The following is a 19,772-nucleotide window of genomic DNA, read 5'->3' as shown; positions in this document are numbered from 1 at the left end:
TGCACATTCGATGTTTAATTGTATCTATATAATTTAGTCTCATGTTTATTGAACTTTTTAATTTTTATATATATATTTAAGAAACATATTAATTTTAAATTTAATATTTTAACATAAAATAACAAAAACTTTTTTAAACTGCCTGCATGGGAAATGTAATTGTTCAACTGAAGCAGGGGAAAACTGTACACTCTTGCATTGCCCACAATACAATATGGAAACAATTACAGCCCATTATGTTAAAGCATTAATATAGATTTGTTAACATAAATGTGAAAAGTTTACTTTTTCATCAAAAGAGCACCCAGGTGCGTATGGCTACTCTCACATGTTACGTTGTGTTCGTCTTCCATTGAGAGAGAATTCCTCACACATGAAGTCATGACCATATGGCTAAATACAAATATCAAATGTTTACACTTAATGCACTGAGGAAAGTGAAGCCATTCTGCAAGTCATTAAAACATTTTTCAAAGACAACAATATCTGAAACAATATGTAAAAGAATGGGAATACTTCACCATATGTAAGAAAGGCGAAAGTTTATCAAAAGACCGGATTTCTTAGGAAGCTCTCAAGTTGCATAATCAAAACCTGTTCTTGACTACAATAATTCTAAACACATTTTTCATTTCCAAACAGCCTGGAAATTATATGGCCTTTAGAAGGCTTTTATCTTTTTGCGGAGTAATAATATCAACTTGCAACATTCTTGTTAAATGCTGGTGAGGTTCCGGTGAAAATGGCGAAGCCCCCACCATCTGTAGATTATCAAAGCTCACACAGCCCCCCCTTGACAAATTAGGACTATTTATTTTTTATCACAACTGGGAAATTTGGCCCTAGGGGAGCTGGAAATAACACTGGTATATATTAGAACATCAAAGCTTTTGAACAGATTATCTCGTGGATTAGATTACACAGTGGGAATCTCGGCCTCAGATGCTCTCCTCTGCCAAAACAAAGCTGCAAATTTTTGCAAATATTTAGCAGGTGCATAAACTTCATTTTCACCATTCAAAGTTGAAATATCCCCGCAGAAGAAAAAGTATCGAGATAGATGTTAAAGATAAAAAGAATTTGTAACTCTCCAAACAAAGAGAAACAGATGTACTGACTTCCTGTGCAGTGGGGATTTTGCCGATGATATTCACATGTACGCTAATTGAATAGCTTGGTTCTCTATGATATTCCAACGCCAAGACGGAAAAAGCTGCATGAAAGTTCAAAACACACTTATAAGCAAAAATAAATCTCCCATTAGAGAAACTATTTGTTCACTGTAACTGTGAAAACCCGAGAATAATGTTTGTTGTTGTTTTTTCTCGATGAGTTGAAACGTTCGCAACCATGTTTGAGTTATAACTGGAAGTCATCAAAATAACAAGCACCAAAACACTGCCAGATGCCAGGAGTTGGAAGTATCAAATCTACCACAAAACACCTCACGGACACACAAGAAAACACGACAACACACTCAGGTAGAGCCACACTTAACATACTCCTTCTTCATCTAGCTAAACACACACAGCTACTGGGCCTATATACAAACAGATGCAGGGGAAAACATGGCAGTGCCATGAATATGAAACTAGTCAGGTAGAAAACAGAAAATGGAGGAATAATGAAACTAACACAGCTATGAGACTATCATATCTATGAAAATAAGGTATTAGGTATTCATCACAGGCATGAAACTAGCGTAGTAATGAAACTTTCACAAGTATGAGACTTGTATAGAATTGAAACTAGCACAGGCATGAAACTAATGTAGTAATGAAAATAGCACAGGTATGAAACTGTTGTAGTAATGAAAATAGCACAGGTATGAAACTGTGGTAGTAATGAAAATAGCACAGGTATGTAACTGTGGTAGTAATGAAAATAGCACAGGTATGAAACTGTGGTAGTAGTGAAAATAGCACAGGTATGAAACTGTGGTAGTAATGAAAATAGCAAAGGTATGTAACTGTGGTAGTAATGAAAATAGCAAAGGTATGTAACTGTGGTAGTAATGAATATAGCAGAGGTATGTAACTGTGGTAGTAATGAAAATAGCAAAGGTATGTAACTGTGGTAGTAATGAAAATAGCACAGGTATGAAACTGTGGTAGTAATGAAAATAGCAAAGGTATGTAACTGTGGTAGTAATGAAAATAGCAAAGGTATGTAACTGTGGTAGTAATGAATATAGCAGAGGTATGTAACTGTGGTAGTAATGAAAATAGCACAGATATGAAACTACCACAGGCATGCAACTAACGTAGTAATGGAAATAGCACAGGTATGAAACTGTGGTAGTAATGAAAATAGCACAGGTATGAAACTGTGGTAGTAATGAAACTAGCACAGGTATGTAACTGTGGTAGTAATGAAAATAGCAAAGGTATGTTACTGTGGTAGTAATGAAAATAGCACAGGCATGTAACTGTGGTAGTAATGAAAATAGCACAGGTATGAAACTGTGGTAGTAATGAAAATATACAGGTATGAAACTGTGGTAGTAATGAAAAGAGCACAGGTATGAAACTAACACAGGAATGAAACTAAGGTAGTTAACTGCTACTATGAACTGATGTGAGTGAATGAGCAAATAAAATGAGGTTGTATGGCACTTGAGCAGCTTTGCATCAATATTATAGCAGGGGAAGAGGAAGATCCAGGGTAGAATGGGTCTTCAGCAACCCATCCTTGCCGTAAAAGGCGACTATGCTTGTCGTAAGAGGTGACTAACAGGATCAGGTGGTCAGGCTCACTGACTTGGTTGATACATGTCATCGATCCCAATTGCGTGGATCGATGCTCATGATATCAGTCACTGGATTGTCTGGTCCCGACTCGATTATTTACAGACCGCCATAATATAGCTGGAATATTGCTGAGTGTGGCGTTAAACAACGAACCAACAACCACTTAGTGGTAACACAAAGAAGCTGATAAAGCATTTAACAGTATGCTACTTATACCTTTTTAAACAATGAGCATAATAATGAGGATGAGAGTGAGTCACTTCAATTCCAAGTTTTTTTACAGCAGGCACCAAATAATCCAGTGTAGGCTATGCCAACTGGTGGTTGACAGCATCAATCCAGAATATCCAGACATGATGACATAACCAACCAGGCCACATACTGAAACCAGTAGGTTCTCATTAGTCTCCAATATTCCACAGCAATGTTCCAACAATATTCCCCTACTAATATTCCCTAGCAATATTCACCAAGTAATTTCCCCAAACAATATTCCAGAAATGTTCCCAAAGCAATAAATCCAGCAATATTCCCCAGGCAAATACTTAATAAATTTCCCCAAGCCATATTCCAGCAATATTTCCAAGCCATATTTCAGCAATATTCCAAGTCATAATCCAGCAATATTTCCAAGTCATATTCCAGCAATATTTTCAAGCAATATTCTAGCAATATTTCCAAGTCATATTCCAGCAATATTTCCAAGCCATATTTCCAAGCCATATTTCAGCAATATTTCCAAGCCATACTTCAGCAATATTTCCAAGCCATATTCCAGCAATATTTCCAAGTCATATTCCAGCAATATTTCCAAGCCATATTTCAGCAATATTTCCAAGCCATATTTCAGCAATATTTCCAAGTCATATTCCAGCAATATTTCTAAGCCATATTTCCAAGCCATATTCCAGCAATATTTCCAAGCCGTATTCCAGCAATATTTCCAAGCCATATTTCAGCAATATTTCCAAGCCATATTTCAGCAATATTTCCAAGCCATATTTCAGCAATATTTCCAAGCCATATTCCAGCAATATTTCCAAGCCATATTCCAGCAATATTTCCAAGTCATATTCCAGCAATATTTCCAAGCCATATTTCAGCAATATTTCCAAGCCATATTTCAGCAATATTTCCAAGCCATATTTCAGCAATATTTCCAAGCCATATTTCAGCAATATTTCCAAGCCATATTCCAGCAATATTTCCAAGCCGTATTCCAGCAATATTTCCAAGCCATCAAAGACATGTACAGGATAAAATCTACTTTCTTGGCTTTTTATGGTATTGTTTGTGGTATTAAGAGATATTTGACCAGTTTGAATTTGACTAAACTCCCTACTGACTCTGTAGAAGAACATCGCTGTGCTATTAAAAAGATCTTCTCTCAAAGGACAGGCTCTAAATATATTTATAATCTTCTTGTATTTGTTGATATGAAAACAAGAGGCCAGGAAAAGTGGGAGTTACAGTTTGGAAAATTGAATTGGAATATTATTTGTATTAAGCCTTCTAAAGCAACACAAGAGGTGAAATTGCGTTGGTTTCAGTATCGAATCATACATAGAATACTTGCAACTAATTCTTTGTTGTTTAAAATGAATATTTCTGATACCACGCTTTGTTCTTTTTGTAAATGTTATGATGAAACTATTGTACACATTTTTTGGGAATGTGAACTTGTACAAGTATTTTGGAAAACCTTCTTAGATTGGATAAATAAATGTAGCCATATACATCATATGAAATTAAGTGCTGAACTTGTTTTATTTGGTGTTAAAGAAAATATTGTTACTGACAAAGTTTTTGATCTTCTTATTTTAATAGCTAAATCTTTTATATATTTTTGCAGATTCAAAAAAACAAATCTTTGCTTCGCAATATTTCAAAAAGATGTTAGTCTGAGATACAAAATTGAGAAGAATATAGCCTTTACAAATGGTAATGTAGCTACATTTTATAAATCATGGATCTTTTATCACATATTGTTTGAAGAAGCAGAACAGCAATAACATATGCATCTCTTTCTCATATTTGTTTCTTGCCAGGATCAGTGTTTGAATAATATTTTGAATGCTTGACTGTGTGTATGTTTTGTTATATTTCTTAAAAATCACCTTGGCACCATTTCCAATACTTGTATTTAATTTTCCCCAAATGTATACATACATTGTCTTCAGAATGTGAGGGTGACCATTGCCCTGGATGGCCATCCTCCTCATGTAACAGGGAAAAGGTGAAATAAAATGTATAAAACAAAAAAAAATATTTCCAAGCCATATTTCAGCAATATTTCCAAGCCATATTTCAGCAATATTTCCAAGCCATATTCCAGCAATATTTCCAAGCCACATTCCAGCAATATTTCCAAGTCATATTCCAGCAATATTTCCAAGCCATATTCCAGCAATATTTTTCAGCAACATCATGGCAGAAGAGACCAAGCACCACCTTCACACATTGTATCGCTGCAGGGAATCAAACCCAAGGAAACACTTTAGCTACTGTACTACCCCACCACCTGTATATAGTGATCGTTGTTTTATGATGACTATAGCAGTAAGGTACACAGAACAGAGGCTAGACACATCTGAACCTATTTTAAAAAATAACAAGTCATTCTCGTACACAGCACTAGCAGTAGCCATTGGTGCCCAAATAATAGCTCCAAAACCTGTTTATACACATCCACATTCCACTAGAGTGAGTGAGTGAGTGAGTATGGTTTTACGACGCTTTTAGCAATATTCCAGCAATATCACGGCGAGGGACATCAGAAATTGGCTTCACACCCTTGTTGGGAATCGAACCCGGGTCTTTGGCGTGACGAGCGAACGCTTTAACCACTAGGCCATCTGACCGCCCAACATTCCACTAGAATATTGATATACTGATATTACAATTTTTAGGAAAGTAATCTTTAAAATGGCATCCTGCAATTCTGGTCTCACAAAATGTAACAGGGATTTATCTGGAGCTGCGATGATATTGGGCCCAAAGTCTGAAGCAATTGTCAGTAAATATTCCAAAATTGGAATAAAAGAAATTGCCAAGTTCTGTTAACTAATGTTTTGGCATTGCAGAGGTGACTTGTATTTGACAACAGAACCAATAAACTGGAAGAGGCTTTAATGCGCAGTTTGTTTGCTTTTTCATCGAATGAAATATTAAAATACCCTGAATTTATGAAAATTAAGACTTTCAAGAAAGTCCCAATTTTGAATAAAATTTTCTTAATGTGCCCAGTTTGTCATCCTAGAAAGATCCCTGTGTAACTGCATACTTTCCTACACTGTCTTCCTCATGTTGGTCATGATGATGCCATCAAGTGAGTTTAGCTGTGCTTGTGACTTTCAAACCTACCATAATAATAATACAGTACTACCAGGGTCAATGGATCAATGTGTACTCGATCTTCATTCTCAGCTTCCTGGGGAGTATGCAGCCCAGCTGCCTGTGAGGCACTGGAAGGTTACAGTCACATTACCATCCCATCCTACCGGGTACCCATTCACTGCTGGGTTAACAGCGTATTACGAAAAATGTCACTTGCCTAAGAAGGCACCACATGTGCTACATGTGCTTCAGTGTGGGGCTGGACCGAAGCCCTAGAAACTCTCAGGAGTCAAGCTGGTGAACACCTAGACTTACAACAGTAGTAGCACCACAATCACATCGGCACATTTAGGGGGGCATGGGTGGCTCAGTCGACTATGGCACCGTGATTCGCTGTGCAGAGTTGCGTCCTTTGACAACACCAGAAACCTATGATTGGGTGTCGAATCCGGGTTCGCCCCGATTATGTTTCTAGGTTTGTCAGCACCATACCCGTGCTCGTGGGTTTTACCGAAGTGGTAAACGTCTGAGACCAGGGCTTCGGGCTTTCCTCCCACATTAAGCTGACATGCCGCGATATAACTGGAATACTGTTAAAAGCAGTGTTAAACCCAACTCACTCACTCACACCACATTTAGGAACAGGGCTCAAGATTTTCTGAAAGACTTTTTCTTAAAATATAGGCAAAAGAAAAACTAAATCAGCAATTAATTATATACACACACCTCAACTTAATTTCATATTAAATCAAATTCAGATTTCATAAAGGAAAATTCTACCTATTTTCCCCATTAGTTCATGTTAGAGACGTTTATTCATATAAAATCTCATATCTCTGCTTCTATTTCAGCACGAGACATTATCTTGGAACCATCATCCTCCCACCAAATCAATATGCTTATCAGCAAGTTGTTATTAAATACAAGTATAATCATATTGGAATAATCTTCTAAATTGAATTACAAATATCTTACTGACAAACTACATTATTTACGACAAATCAATAACCAGCCCCATTGTCTAATACACAGCATATGACCCATAATTCCAGGTATAACTCACAACAAACATTAATCATCTCATTCATCCCTGAACCTATTCATTTTTTCGTATTATTTATCATGGAAAAATTTGTCATCATTATCGACATCATAAATCAATTCTCTCCTGTTTTTGACAACTTTTCATAATTGATGAATATTGTACAATAACATTTTCGTATAACGTTGATCAATATATCCAATTATTATTATGACAAATGCGTGTTTGATGATACAGGCTTAAGCAGGTGTCATATGCTACACCGGGATTGTCATTTCCGCGACGATGTTCGTGTCATAACATACATCAATCAAGTGAGATTGTATTATGATTAAATAATTCACTGATATTGATCTGGCTGCCGTGTCGGCAATTCAGATGATAAATTCATAACTATGAGTGCTTGATGCGACATAAACGCATTACGGAGTGTTTTCTTTGCGCTTGACACGTCTCGTCTGTGACAAATACTTCTGTGATTGAAACCTGAGTGGAATACATATCGCGTGATTGACAGCTTTGACCAGCGGGAGAAGCAATTTACGACTCTCTTCTTCTTGGAGTAATATCGCAGATTTATTAGAAATATTTCATCTTTTGTGACAGCTCACTCTGAGCCAAAACAATCACATTGTCAGAGGTTGTTTTTTTAGCTAATGTTTTTGGTTCATTATTATATTTTGCTATTGATTCTCGTCTGTTTTTGACAGGTTTATTATTTGAGTGGTAAATAAATTCAATAACATTTACCTTTTTTATATTGCTATGGTGTGCCGTGCTTTTAAGGAAGTGTCTCTTTTTCTTTTTTTCTTTTTTCTTGAAATAACACATAAGCAATGTTACAATGGTGTTCACTGATTGACTCAAGCATTGGTTAACTTACAGACTGAGTATTTCCTTTGATTGATCCAAAATGGCGGGACTAGGAGGAGGAGGGCGGAGTTCAATTAAGGTGGACGTGGGGTTGGTTGAGTGGCTGTGTATTGGGTATGGGGTGTGGGGTGTTGGTTGAGAGGGGGTTGTTGGGGGGGGGGGAAGAGGTGGGGAAAGTTAACGGCTGGGAGGGACTGAGGAAAATGTTAGGTGATGGAAGGATATAAGAATTTTGTGGTGTGGCTGAGGGTGGGATGGGGATATCTTGTGTGTTCCCTGTTTGGTGGGTGGGCAGAGGTATGGCTTTGTGCAGGGGGCAGAGGCAGCAGTTTGAGTAAGGGGTGGTGTACATGACCAAACTCCTGAAGCAAACCACATGAAGGGACAAATTCAGGTTGACATGAGGTGATAAAAACCGGAGGACTTGCGACTCACAGTCCCCTCTGGATCTGCCAGCAATAGTCAAGAAATAGTCCAGCAATAGTCCAGCAATAGTTTAGAAATAGTCCTGCAAAAGTCCAGCAATAGTCCAGCAATAGTTCAGAAATAGTCCTGCAAAAGTCCAGCAACAGTCGAGCTATAGTTCAGAAATAGTCCAGCTATAGTCCAGCAATAGTCCAGCAATAGCTCTGCAATAATAGTCCAGCAATAATTCAGAAGTAGTCCTGCAAAAGTCCAGCAATAGTCTAGCAATAGTCCAGGAACAGTTCAGAAACAGTCCTGCAATAGTCAAGCAATAGTTCAGAAATAGTTCAGCAACAGTCCAGCAATAGACCTGCAATAGTCCAGAAAAAGTCCAGAAATAGTCCAGAAATAGTCCAACTGATTCAGGTTGACATTATAAGGTGATAACAACAGGAAGACTGCAGTGGATCTGCCAGTGGCCTCTTGCAATTTCAGCAATAGTCCAGCAATAGTCCAGGAATAGACCAGCAATAGTCTAGTCCAACAATAGTCCAGCAATATCCCAGCAATAGTCCAGCAATAGTCCAGGAATAGTCTAGTCCAGCAATAGTCCAGCATTATGACGACCTGGTACACCGAGAACGGTGATGTTTTATATCAAATTTCATACTTTTATTGACCAAGTTTGTTATAGATCTACCTGCTTATTCACCTGAAGGGATACGATGTGTTGTTTCGTTTTAAAGCGCAGATTAATACTCAATCAATTCTTTTTTTACACTATGAATCATAAATAACTTCTGAAACGTGCAACGTAGATCATGTTAGGTAGGCAGAGCATGTATACTGTTTTGTTGGTCATCTACCACCTACGACTCGACCTTCATTAAACCGCTGATCATCTGTAACGCTCATCAATTATTTGGACCCCGAAGGTAGTTGTAGCGAGGGATCACTGTAGTAACGCTGATAGGGTCACTCTCAATCTGTGTACCATCGAAATGTACCCTGGGTACAAATAGATATATTAGATTGTACCCAGACTTTGGTAACCATGTCGTTTTGTACCCTGTCCATATCTATTCGTACCCAGATTTCCGAAATCTCGCAACAGCCTATGTCGTAAACTCATACACGTCGGTTTACGGCATTGTCCATCATGGCCGCTCCCACAAGTGTAAGACAAGAAGAACTTATTAAGATACCTTAAAAGTCTCTCGCTGCAAATTAAAACAAGAAAAAAGACCATGGGTACAATTAGATATGGACAGGGTACAAAACGACATGGTTACCAAAGTCTGGGTACAATTTAATATATCAATTTGTACCCTTGGTACATTTCTATGGTACTCAGATCGAGTGTGACCCTATAGGCAATAGTAACCATTACCATTTCTTACATATACTTCACACATTTATCTAACTTGTGATATTCTACCGTGATTCAAATGTCTGCTTTACAGTAGATTTGTTAAGTTTAATTACCATCTGCCAGCTCTACAAGAACTGAAGATAAAAGAGCAATAACATTTCAAAGCTTGTGTCATAACCGAACACAAGAAAATCTTCCCAGACGCAAATTTTTAAATGAAACGGAAAATATCAACATGGATGACACACCAGACATCAATCAAGTATTTCAACGTGATGGTGAATAGATTGAAAATTTTCACAGATGCTTTCAAAGAAATAGGAAGTTATTACTTTTTACAATGATTTGCTGTCATGAAAAATGCCGTCGAGATTAGATAGAGGATCGCACCACCTCAGCCTGACGAGAGAGGGACAATATGTTGCCTGCTTAGATGACCTGTACTCAATCCTTAGAGTAAATGCGTCTCGGACTGACCGATATTTGATTTAGTAAGTACTCGCCAACAAAAGTCATGTCAAGCCGATACTACCAGGAACAAAACGGGCAGGAGATAGGGGACAGATCGGACGGACCACGAAGCGATATTAAAGATTGATTTTTATACTGCAAATGAATGGAAGATCACAGCTGTCCGTCTTGGGCGCAATTCTATACTCATGTTGATACCACTAAATATCCTCAATCTGTCTGCAATAAAATTGCCAATATCCTGATCGAGGGCGAATGGCATTGCGGAGGAATCCGAAGTGACCGGTATCAATCGTGATGACCTCTCCGCAGTCTCCGGTGTCATCTTAACTCTGATAAGTGAGGGCAGCACTTGCTGGGGACGTGTATCAAATTGCAGGGTTTGATCTCTCCATGTTGCCTTTAATGATGTTTTATGCTGAAATCCCTATTCCAGCCACAGTTTCTAATGGCCCCTCCGCCAGACCCATGTCCCCTAATTATTGGAATTTCCAGGCAAATCGTAGGTGCGAAAGATGATACAGTCCCAACATACACACTGGGCGCTTTGATCAATAAACTCAACTAATGATGAAAATCTTAAATTCTTTCCTTTTCGGTGAGGGCAGGGGGATGAGTGAGATATTCAGGTTTCGAGTATGATTTGGTCTACAAGAGCATCAATTCTATCAATAAAGAAAATTAGCGGGAGGAGAGAGTCGCACTGAGGCTGTGATTATGGTAGAGGCACTTCAATCATGTGTGAGCGCGCCAGCCTTGGCGGTAGTATATGGGTTATCATTTCAGCCCTGTGATGTAATGAAATTATTGGAGTATCAGCCAAAATTAACATCACTTCCTCAAGAAGACCATATGTATCGCGACAGACCGACTCCAAGTTGATACTGACAGGAAATTGTTATCATTTCAAATTGAAACTGATTGAATTAGGGGGAAAGAGGTAAAAAAGCTCTGATTGAAATGACCATCAAAGGCAGGCATGTTTTCTGAGAAATAGTTCAGCTGACCCAAGACATGATAGGCCAAGTCCACACACTGTAGATAACCTTCCATCTCATGCAGACGCATTAGGCTGCCAACAATACCAGCAGAGAGAAAATTCATCAAGTCAGATGAAAATAGCCCTGGTATGCCGATATATATCATAGATCATGCAAATCAGATCTTTTCAGACTTTTTTTTCGCCTGTTTGTTCCGAGAAATTATTTTGCCATCTTTCCAGGAACGTGTTGAATATGCCAGGACACACAAGTAGAGCGAGCAGCATGATAAACTATTCATTTGGAAAAAACACACCTGCGGTGAACAATTCTGTCATAAAAAGTTTTTTTCTTGCGGGAGAAATTATTTTTCCATGTTTAGTGAATGATGTTCATCAAAGCGTATATTAAGCACCACACACAAAGTCGCAGTGAAAAAGGTAAAGTCGCACTTGCGGGGCCGACTGATTTGAAAGCCATTCCATACATTCATAACTCAGTGTGGAAAACGAAACCTGTTAAAGTATTTGTAGACGAGGAATCTCATGATCTGGTTAAATGTGTTTGCAACAATAGAGGATGTGGCTCGTTTTTGTGTTTATGAACATGGCAAAATTGGTGGAATGGAGCTTCTGTGACTTATTTTTCAAATCTGGACATTTTTACGGGACATTGCGTGTTGGCGAACCTTACCATTATTAGGCAGTTCCAACACAAGATGTTTATTACCATCTTGCAGATTTATTTCAATTTGATGTCAAGCTGTGAATTTGCATAAAAAAATATAGATGACCATTTTTCCATGTGTTTGAATGATATGAAATTGAAATCAACAGGGAATTTTCACACAAAAATCATTCACTTTTCTAAAAGCTTTAAAAAATAATCTAACAGGAATGAACAATTATTGTTTTTGTAGATATAAACTTAAGGACATTATGAAAAGAATCTATTTTGAAAAGGTCAAACATAAATGGTATGATTATTGATCAATATATTTTTTCATAAGGAATAGATTACATTAAATGGGAAACAAATTTAAATGGAACGACAAAAAAAAACTAAAATTGGACGTCATACTTTGACAAAAGCCACAAACAGAAACAAAATGCATGCTTTCAGCACTTGAGTGTACTTGCTTTCCCATTAACAGACTTCTGTAGGCCGAGGCGGATATCCCTTCATCTTAAACTTATCAAACAGCAACGATAAGTTATGAAAACACAGACATTATCAGGCAGGATATGACAAGGGTCAGGATAGGCCATATCTAACCCCACACCCTTTAAACGTGCAACAAATGCAATCTTTGACATATTAAGTTACAAGTGATATATCACTATGTAGCCATTCATAAACTTTCATATTTCCTCCCAAGCTCTGACTTTTACCATATGTGCTGGCGCCCTGTTTCCATCATAACTTGTATTTCGTCCTCTGACCCATTCTCCACACTTGGAATAAGTGAGTGAGTTGGGTTTAATGCCGCCTTGAACATTATTCTAGTTATATCACGGCGTGTCAGTATATTGTGGGAGGAAAGACACAAGTGATGCAGGTCGCAGACGTTCACCACTTTGGTGAAACCCATGAGTATGGGTATGGTGCTGACACACCTAGAAACTATAATCTTGGCAAACTGGGATGTTTGTCCACATCTAGTGAGTGAGTGAGTGAGGTTTTATGCTGCTTTTAGCAATATTCCAGCAATATCACGGCGGGGGACACCACATTGTCCACATCTAAAAACTACTCTGAGATGTGACACTAGTGAGTGAGTGAGTCAGTGAGTCAGTGAGTCAGTGAGTCAGTCAGTCAGTCAGTCAGTCAGTGAGTCAGTCAGTCAGTCAGTCAGTCAGTCAGTCAGTCAGTCAGTCAGTGCGTGAGTCAGTGAGTCAGTGAGTCAGTGAGTCAGTCAGTCAGTCAGTCAGTCAGTCAGTCAGTCAGTCAGTCAGTCAGTGTGTTTCATGTTGCCTTATGTAATTTTCCAGCAATATCAAAGCAGAGAGAAGAAAGGAATGGGCTTCACACATTGTACTCATGTGGGGTACCAAGGCTTTTAGATATGTATTTAAGTGATTGGTTGTTTTAAGATGACTGCATCTGCCTTTGTAGACTGACACGTCGGGGTGTCACAATAAATCGAAATCTGCCTTTGTAGACTGACACGTCGGGGTGTCACAATAAATCGAAATATCGATATATTGCTATTACCGTCAATAAATCGATTGTTAAATCAGTTACTGATCAATAGTATCAATTTCAGTTAGGAATATCGATAGTTTCGATTGTATTTACCATATTATGCGATTGAGTCACCGAAAAACACTCGTGAACGCAGCCGAGTGAGGAGAGAGTTAACTGCCCTTGATGCTTAGCAACCTGTCGTTCTTAAAGTAAAACGGCAGAGGGTGACAGTCAAGTGGAGCTTGTGACAAACTTGGGTGGAAAATCGCGTGTTTGGAAGTCTTTTGGCTATGTTAAAGAAAATAACAAGCTTGACAAGAATCATGTTGGATGCCGAAACATTCACCATTATATGAATGTAAACATCACTAGATATGGAACATTATCACTTGAAGTCTACTCATGACATTTGTATTTTGTTTTGTCTTTTGACCAGTTTTACAGTTTCAATAAAATACATGCAATGCTGTTCAAATTTGTTTTTCTTTTGATCATGAGTGGTAGTAAATTACACATGGTAATGTGGAAGTTTCTTTTTCTTAAATTATTAGAGTAAAGAATCAGTCATATCTCAAACTTTACTTTTTATTTGTTGTTATGGTTATCACATTCAAAGGAAACTTCAGTTCCAATTTAACTCTAAAATCCCTCTTAAATGACACACTGAAAACTATCGATATTTATCGCAATAGTTGCTTGCAATATCAATAGTTATCGCAATAGTTTCTTTCAATGTCAATAGTTATCGCAATAGTGATTTCCAGACCAATAGTCACCCCTACTGACACATAGTCCATGAAATCTTTTATTACACAATACATTTTTCTCCTCTGAAGAAATTTCCCAAGGTTGGAAAGACTTGCTTATTCATAATCTCTATTGGTTATAGTTCCATAATATATATATTATATTCCACAGTCATGATGAAGGACAAGTTTTTGTGTACATGATCAATCATTACCACCAAACCCCACCCCACCCCCACAATATGTACCTGTATGTGGCTGAAAACACACACACGCACATGCACAATTATGCACAAGTGGCAGTGATATACAAAAATATTTCTCCATAACTTTCCATAATGACCAATCGTTGCTTTTGTTTTAACTGTTCAGAAAAGCCAGTGGATACCTGTCTCTGAATCAACTGCAACAATATCTGACGTCATCAATATGGTTTAATGGATTGAGTGAAATTTTGATTAATTTAAACTAAAATAATGCCCTCACCAATTTCTAAATGATTTAACACCTGCAGATCACATTTTTGCTCAATGAATGATTTAATTAAATGTGTTACTGATTATTCAGCCTAGTCGTCTGGCACAGAAAGCACCCGATGTTTTCTTTCATATCTGACAGCGGTGGGCAATTCCCTGTTCCCAGACCCAAACAGATGAATGGAGGAGAAGAGTAGTTATGTCTTTGTGCATGCAAGCAACAATACCTTCTGAACAAAGAAATTGTAGACAACCAAAAAAACATCATATTACTTTACAAACCTAGGACCTTTCAACTTTGGGTTTTATCAGATGGGGGAATAGGGTTGTCAATGAAATAGTAGAAAAAACCAAGAAGGACCACTTATACACAGATTTAAAAAGTATGTCTGCAGTCACATCCATTTAGACTTAAAAAACACCTGAACTTGATGCGTTGTTTTGGTCTCTCACACATTTCGTTTACTGTGAGGAAGAACGCTTACTTACTACGCGTTAAATCACAAGCTGTCTTCAGCATATGTTTTTGTTCTGTCACAAATACCATACCAATGCAAGAACACACAAAGTTTTCAAATAGTTTAGCTTCTTGATTATCTCACTTCCATTTTGGGGGAACTTGCGGTTACCAAATAATGTAATGTATTGTGAGTTGGTGAGTGAGGTTTATTGCCGCTTTAACAGTTTTCCAGTTACATATCAGCGTGCCAGCTTGATGTGTGGGAGGAAAGCCCCAAGTGATGCAGGTCTGACGTTTACCACTTTGGTGAAACCCATGAGCATGGGTATGGTCCTGACAAACTTAAAACAAAATCAGAGCAAATTGGGATTTGAACCACAATCATAGGTTCCTCGCAAGCCCATGGGACGTAACTCTGCACAGAAAATTGTGGCACCTAAGATGAATGGACCACCTGTGTGCCTCATATATAATAATAAATACTGTATATAGAGTCATTTTCTTCACTTTTGGTAGGGTTTAATAAACTATTTAACACACATATTGATACAAAATAAAACGCATGACATGTCTTGAGTTCCCCCCCCCTCTACATTACTTGCCTTGATATGTTTTAGAGTTATCTCCCTTTCCATAATGCAAATCATCTTCTAATGGGCTCTGATTACCGGATTGGCCCAACCAGTTCACAACATTCTCATTAAAAATACATAACACCTGAGTCAGTGAACATGCTTTTTGTGCCCCTTTTCGCAATATTCCAGCCATATTGTAACGAGAGACACCAGAAATGGGCTTCACACATTGAACCCATGTTGGGAATCAAACCCAGGTCTTGCATGACGAGCAAACTCTTTAACCACTAAGCAGCCCCACAACCCCTACAAATCTGAATTCATTTCCATATCTGAGCTCTCCTTAAAAGCTTCCAATCTATGACACAGTTTGAAATGACCTGGCTATGTAGCATACAAGTGGGTGAAAGCTAGACAAGGTTTTCCAAACATGAGAAGAGCACTGGACATATGCTCCATCAAAGTCCAGCAACATGTTCCTTATATACTTACTTGCTGAATTCATCAGGGAGAAGGTGCTCACGTTCACAACTTTCATAATTACTTTGTCACTTAACTTACCAATATCTGTATGCTTGTCCACAGCAAATTCATCAGTGACAAAAAAACTTGTCGTTCCCCATTTTGTAATTCATCTTTCCTTCCCGGATTCACTTGCTCCATAATCTAAAGATGGTGTTTTTCTCACATCAAAATAAGCAGTTTTTGCATAAGCTTCAATTATTCCCACTTCCTTCTCTGTATGTTGCCAGACCTAACTGGGATCAATGCTAAAAGTGTTATGGATATGTCTGTATCACATTCCAACATCTATTATAGCAAAGCCTTTTTCTATCATTTCTACTGTAAAATAATGATCAGTTTTTAAATAACAGGAACAAAACATTTTGTGGAATGATGAAGTGAAGATTTAGTGTGTTGCTTGACAGTTACAAACTTTTGTGGAGATTTGAACCCAGACAGTAGCCTTGTGAGTGAGTGAGTGAGTGAGTGAGTGAGTGAATTGGTGGGTGGGTGGGTGCATGAGTGAATGAGTGAGTGAGTGGGTGGGGCGGTGCATGAGTGAGTGAGTGAGTGATTGAATGGGTGAGTAGGTGGGTGGATGGGTGCATGGGTGAATGAGTGAGTGAGTGGGTGGGGCGGCGGGTGGGTGCATGAGTGAGTGAGTGAGTGGGTGGGTGGGTGCATGAGTGAATGAGTGAGTGAGTGGGTGAGTGGGTGGATGGGTGAGTAGGTGGGTGGGTGGGTGCATGGGTGGGTGAGTGAGTGGCAGGGTGAGTGACTGAGCAAGTGAGTGAGTGAGTGAGTGAGCGGGAGGTGGGCTGGGCCAGTGCGTGTGTTGTTATATGCTGTAAATAACCGAATGTAGGACAAGAGCAACATCCTGCTGTCAGGTCCTGATGAGCCACGGTCAGCCAGGCAAATGCACATTGAAACCATCCCTTGACCTTTGTGACAAGTAGGTACTGGGAATGACTTGGAATCACCACATGGGTACAACTAGAGGTACTGGGAATGACCTGGAATCACCACATGGGTACAAGTAGGGGTACTGGGAATGACCTGGAATCACCACATGGGTACAAGTAGAAGTACTGGAGGGTATTCTGACCTGGAATCACTACATGGGTACAAGTAGATGTACCCGGAATGACTTGGAATCACGACATGGGTACAAGTAGGGGTACTGGGGGTGTATTGTGACCTGGAATCACCACATGGTGCAAGTAGGGGTACTGGGGGAGTATTCTGACCTGGAATCACGACATGGGTACAAGTAGATGTACTGGGGACCTGCAACAGAATCCCCACAGGAAGACGAGCATGGGGTACTGGGACACCTGTGTATTCTGACCTGGAATCACGACATGGGTACAAGTAGAGGTACTGGGCACCTGCAACAGAATCCCCACAGGAAGACAAGCATGGGGTACTGGGCACCTGCAACAGAATCATCACAGGGAGACAAGCATGGGGTACTGGGCACCTGCAACAGAATCCCCACAGGGAGACAAGCATGGGGTACTGGGCACCTGCAACAGAATCCCCACAGGGAGACAAGCATGGGGTACTGGGCACCTGCAACAGAATCCCCACAGGGAGACAAGCATGGGGTACTGGGCACCTGCAACAGAATCCCCACAGGGAGACAAGCATGGGGTACTGGGCACCTGCAACAGAATCCCCACAGGGAGACAAGCATGGGGTACTGGGCACCTGCAACAGAATCCCCACAGGGAGACAAGCATGGGGTACTGGGCACCTGCAACAGAATCCCCACAGGGAGACAAGCATGGGGTACTGGGGACCTGCAACAGAATCCCCACAGGGGAAGGTTAAGTGAAGGTTCTCCAAGTATAAATTAAATTACTTATCTTCATATTTATGCAAAGTACCAAATAACACAATCTTAAAAACCAAAACAAAGAAAACACAATCAATGCCTCAGAACCGAAGAACAGTACAGAGGCTCTGACTGCCCACAATCCAGAACCAAATCAGAATGTCGTAGATTGAAATATTATCCCAGCTGTGAGAATTGGCTTTTCGGGATACTTCTGATTGTAATAGGAGGATCTGATGAAGCACAGTAGCATGGTTAGGGAATCCTGTCGGTAACTACCAAATATTGGCAGCGGACACACACTGTATGCGATAGAGTGGAAACTCACAAAATGAGATGATAATTCAAGTGGAAGGGACACCTACAAGAGCAGACAATACTTTCTAATTCCTGAGGTTTTTGTTCCATACCACGACCAGGACGTCAGTGACATTCAGTAATATGTTTATCCATCTCTGCAGCTGTTTTTGCAGGTAAACTTGTCAAAACAGTTACATAACTAGGTCAGTGAGCTGCGTAATATGATGTACATCACTAGGTAATTTTCCACACCATTAAAGATTTTTGTTTAACGTGGATATCTATAGGCTTGTTTCTTCAGTGAGGTACATGATGTAGTATGCGAGGTTAAAACGTGTTTTGTAAATAATGGTTTGTGTGCTGTCCTGGTATTTATACAAGTATCATATATTCTTGTGTACAGTGATCGCTTTTCCCACACAAATACAGCTGTGTAGAGGGAGGTGCGCATAATACATACATACACTACAAATATGGTATACATCATCATCAGTAGCAGCAGCAGCAGCAGCAACATCAGCAGCAGCATCAGTAGCAGCAGCAACAACATCAGCAGCAGCTTCATCAGCATCATCAACATCATCACCACCACCATCATGAACATCATAATCATCAACATTATCATCACCACCATCATCATTCTCATCAACATCATCATCATCATCATCATCATCATCAACATCCTCCTCCTCATCATCAACATCATAATCATCAACATTATCATCATCACCATCATCATTCTCATCAACATCATCATCATCATCAACATCCTCCTCCTCATCATCAACATCATAATCATCAACATTATCATCATCACCATCATCATTCTCATCAACATCATCATCATCATCAACATCCTCCTCCTCATCATCAACATCATAATCATCAACATTATCATCACCACCATCATCATTCTCATCAACATCATCATCATCATCATCATCATCATCAACATCCTCCTCCTCATCATCAACATCATAATCATCAACATTATCATCATCACCATCATCATTCTCATCAACATCATCATCATCATCAACATCCTCCTCCTCATCATCAACATCATAATCATCAACATTATCATCATCACCATCATCATTCTCATCAACATCATCATCAACATCATCATCATCATCAACATCCTCCTCCTCATCATCAACATCATAATCATCAACATTATCATCATCACCATCATCATTCTCATCAACATCATCATCATCATCAACATCCTCCTCCTCATCATCAACATCATAATCATCAACATTATCATCATCACCATCATCATTCTCATCAACATCATAATCATCAACATCATAATCATCAACATCCTCATCACTATCAACATCCTCATTCTTGTCAACATACTCAATATCATCATCACCAACATCATCATCATCAACATCCTGCTCGCCCTCATCACCATCATCATCATGCTCTCCAACCTAATTCTTGTCA

At 39.0% G+C, this 19,772-nt stretch overlaps 2 protein-coding genes across 5 annotated transcripts in view; both read right to left on the bottom strand.

The window, feature by feature from the left end:
• Positions 1–19,597, bottom strand: part of LOC125381617 (protein PFC0760c-like) — a gene marked incomplete at its 5' end in the record, with an annotated part of 78,935 nt that extends 59,338 nt beyond the window's left edge. Inside the window, one exon of the mRNA XM_048398702.1 lies at positions 18,932–19,597. Within this exon, the coding sequence (XP_048254659.1) occupies positions 18,932–19,597 (666 nt within the window). The remainder of the gene's footprint in view (positions 1–18,931) is intronic.
• LOC124112219 (zinc finger protein 64-like) overlaps positions 1–19,772 on the bottom strand; it is a 222,185-nt gene that overhangs the window by 40,909 nt on the left and 161,504 nt on the right. The window lies entirely within an intron of this gene.

The sequence above is a fragment of the Haliotis rufescens genome, unplaced genomic scaffold, assembly GCF_023055435.1.
Source record: "Haliotis rufescens isolate VD_foot unplaced genomic scaffold, xgHalRufe1.0.p SCAF_19, whole genome shotgun sequence".
Taxonomy (NCBI): Eukaryota; Metazoa; Mollusca; class Gastropoda; order Lepetellida; family Haliotidae; genus Haliotis; species Haliotis rufescens.
The sequence above is the reverse complement of the archived record's forward strand: the minus strand, read 5'-3'. Positions and strand labels throughout refer to the sequence as shown.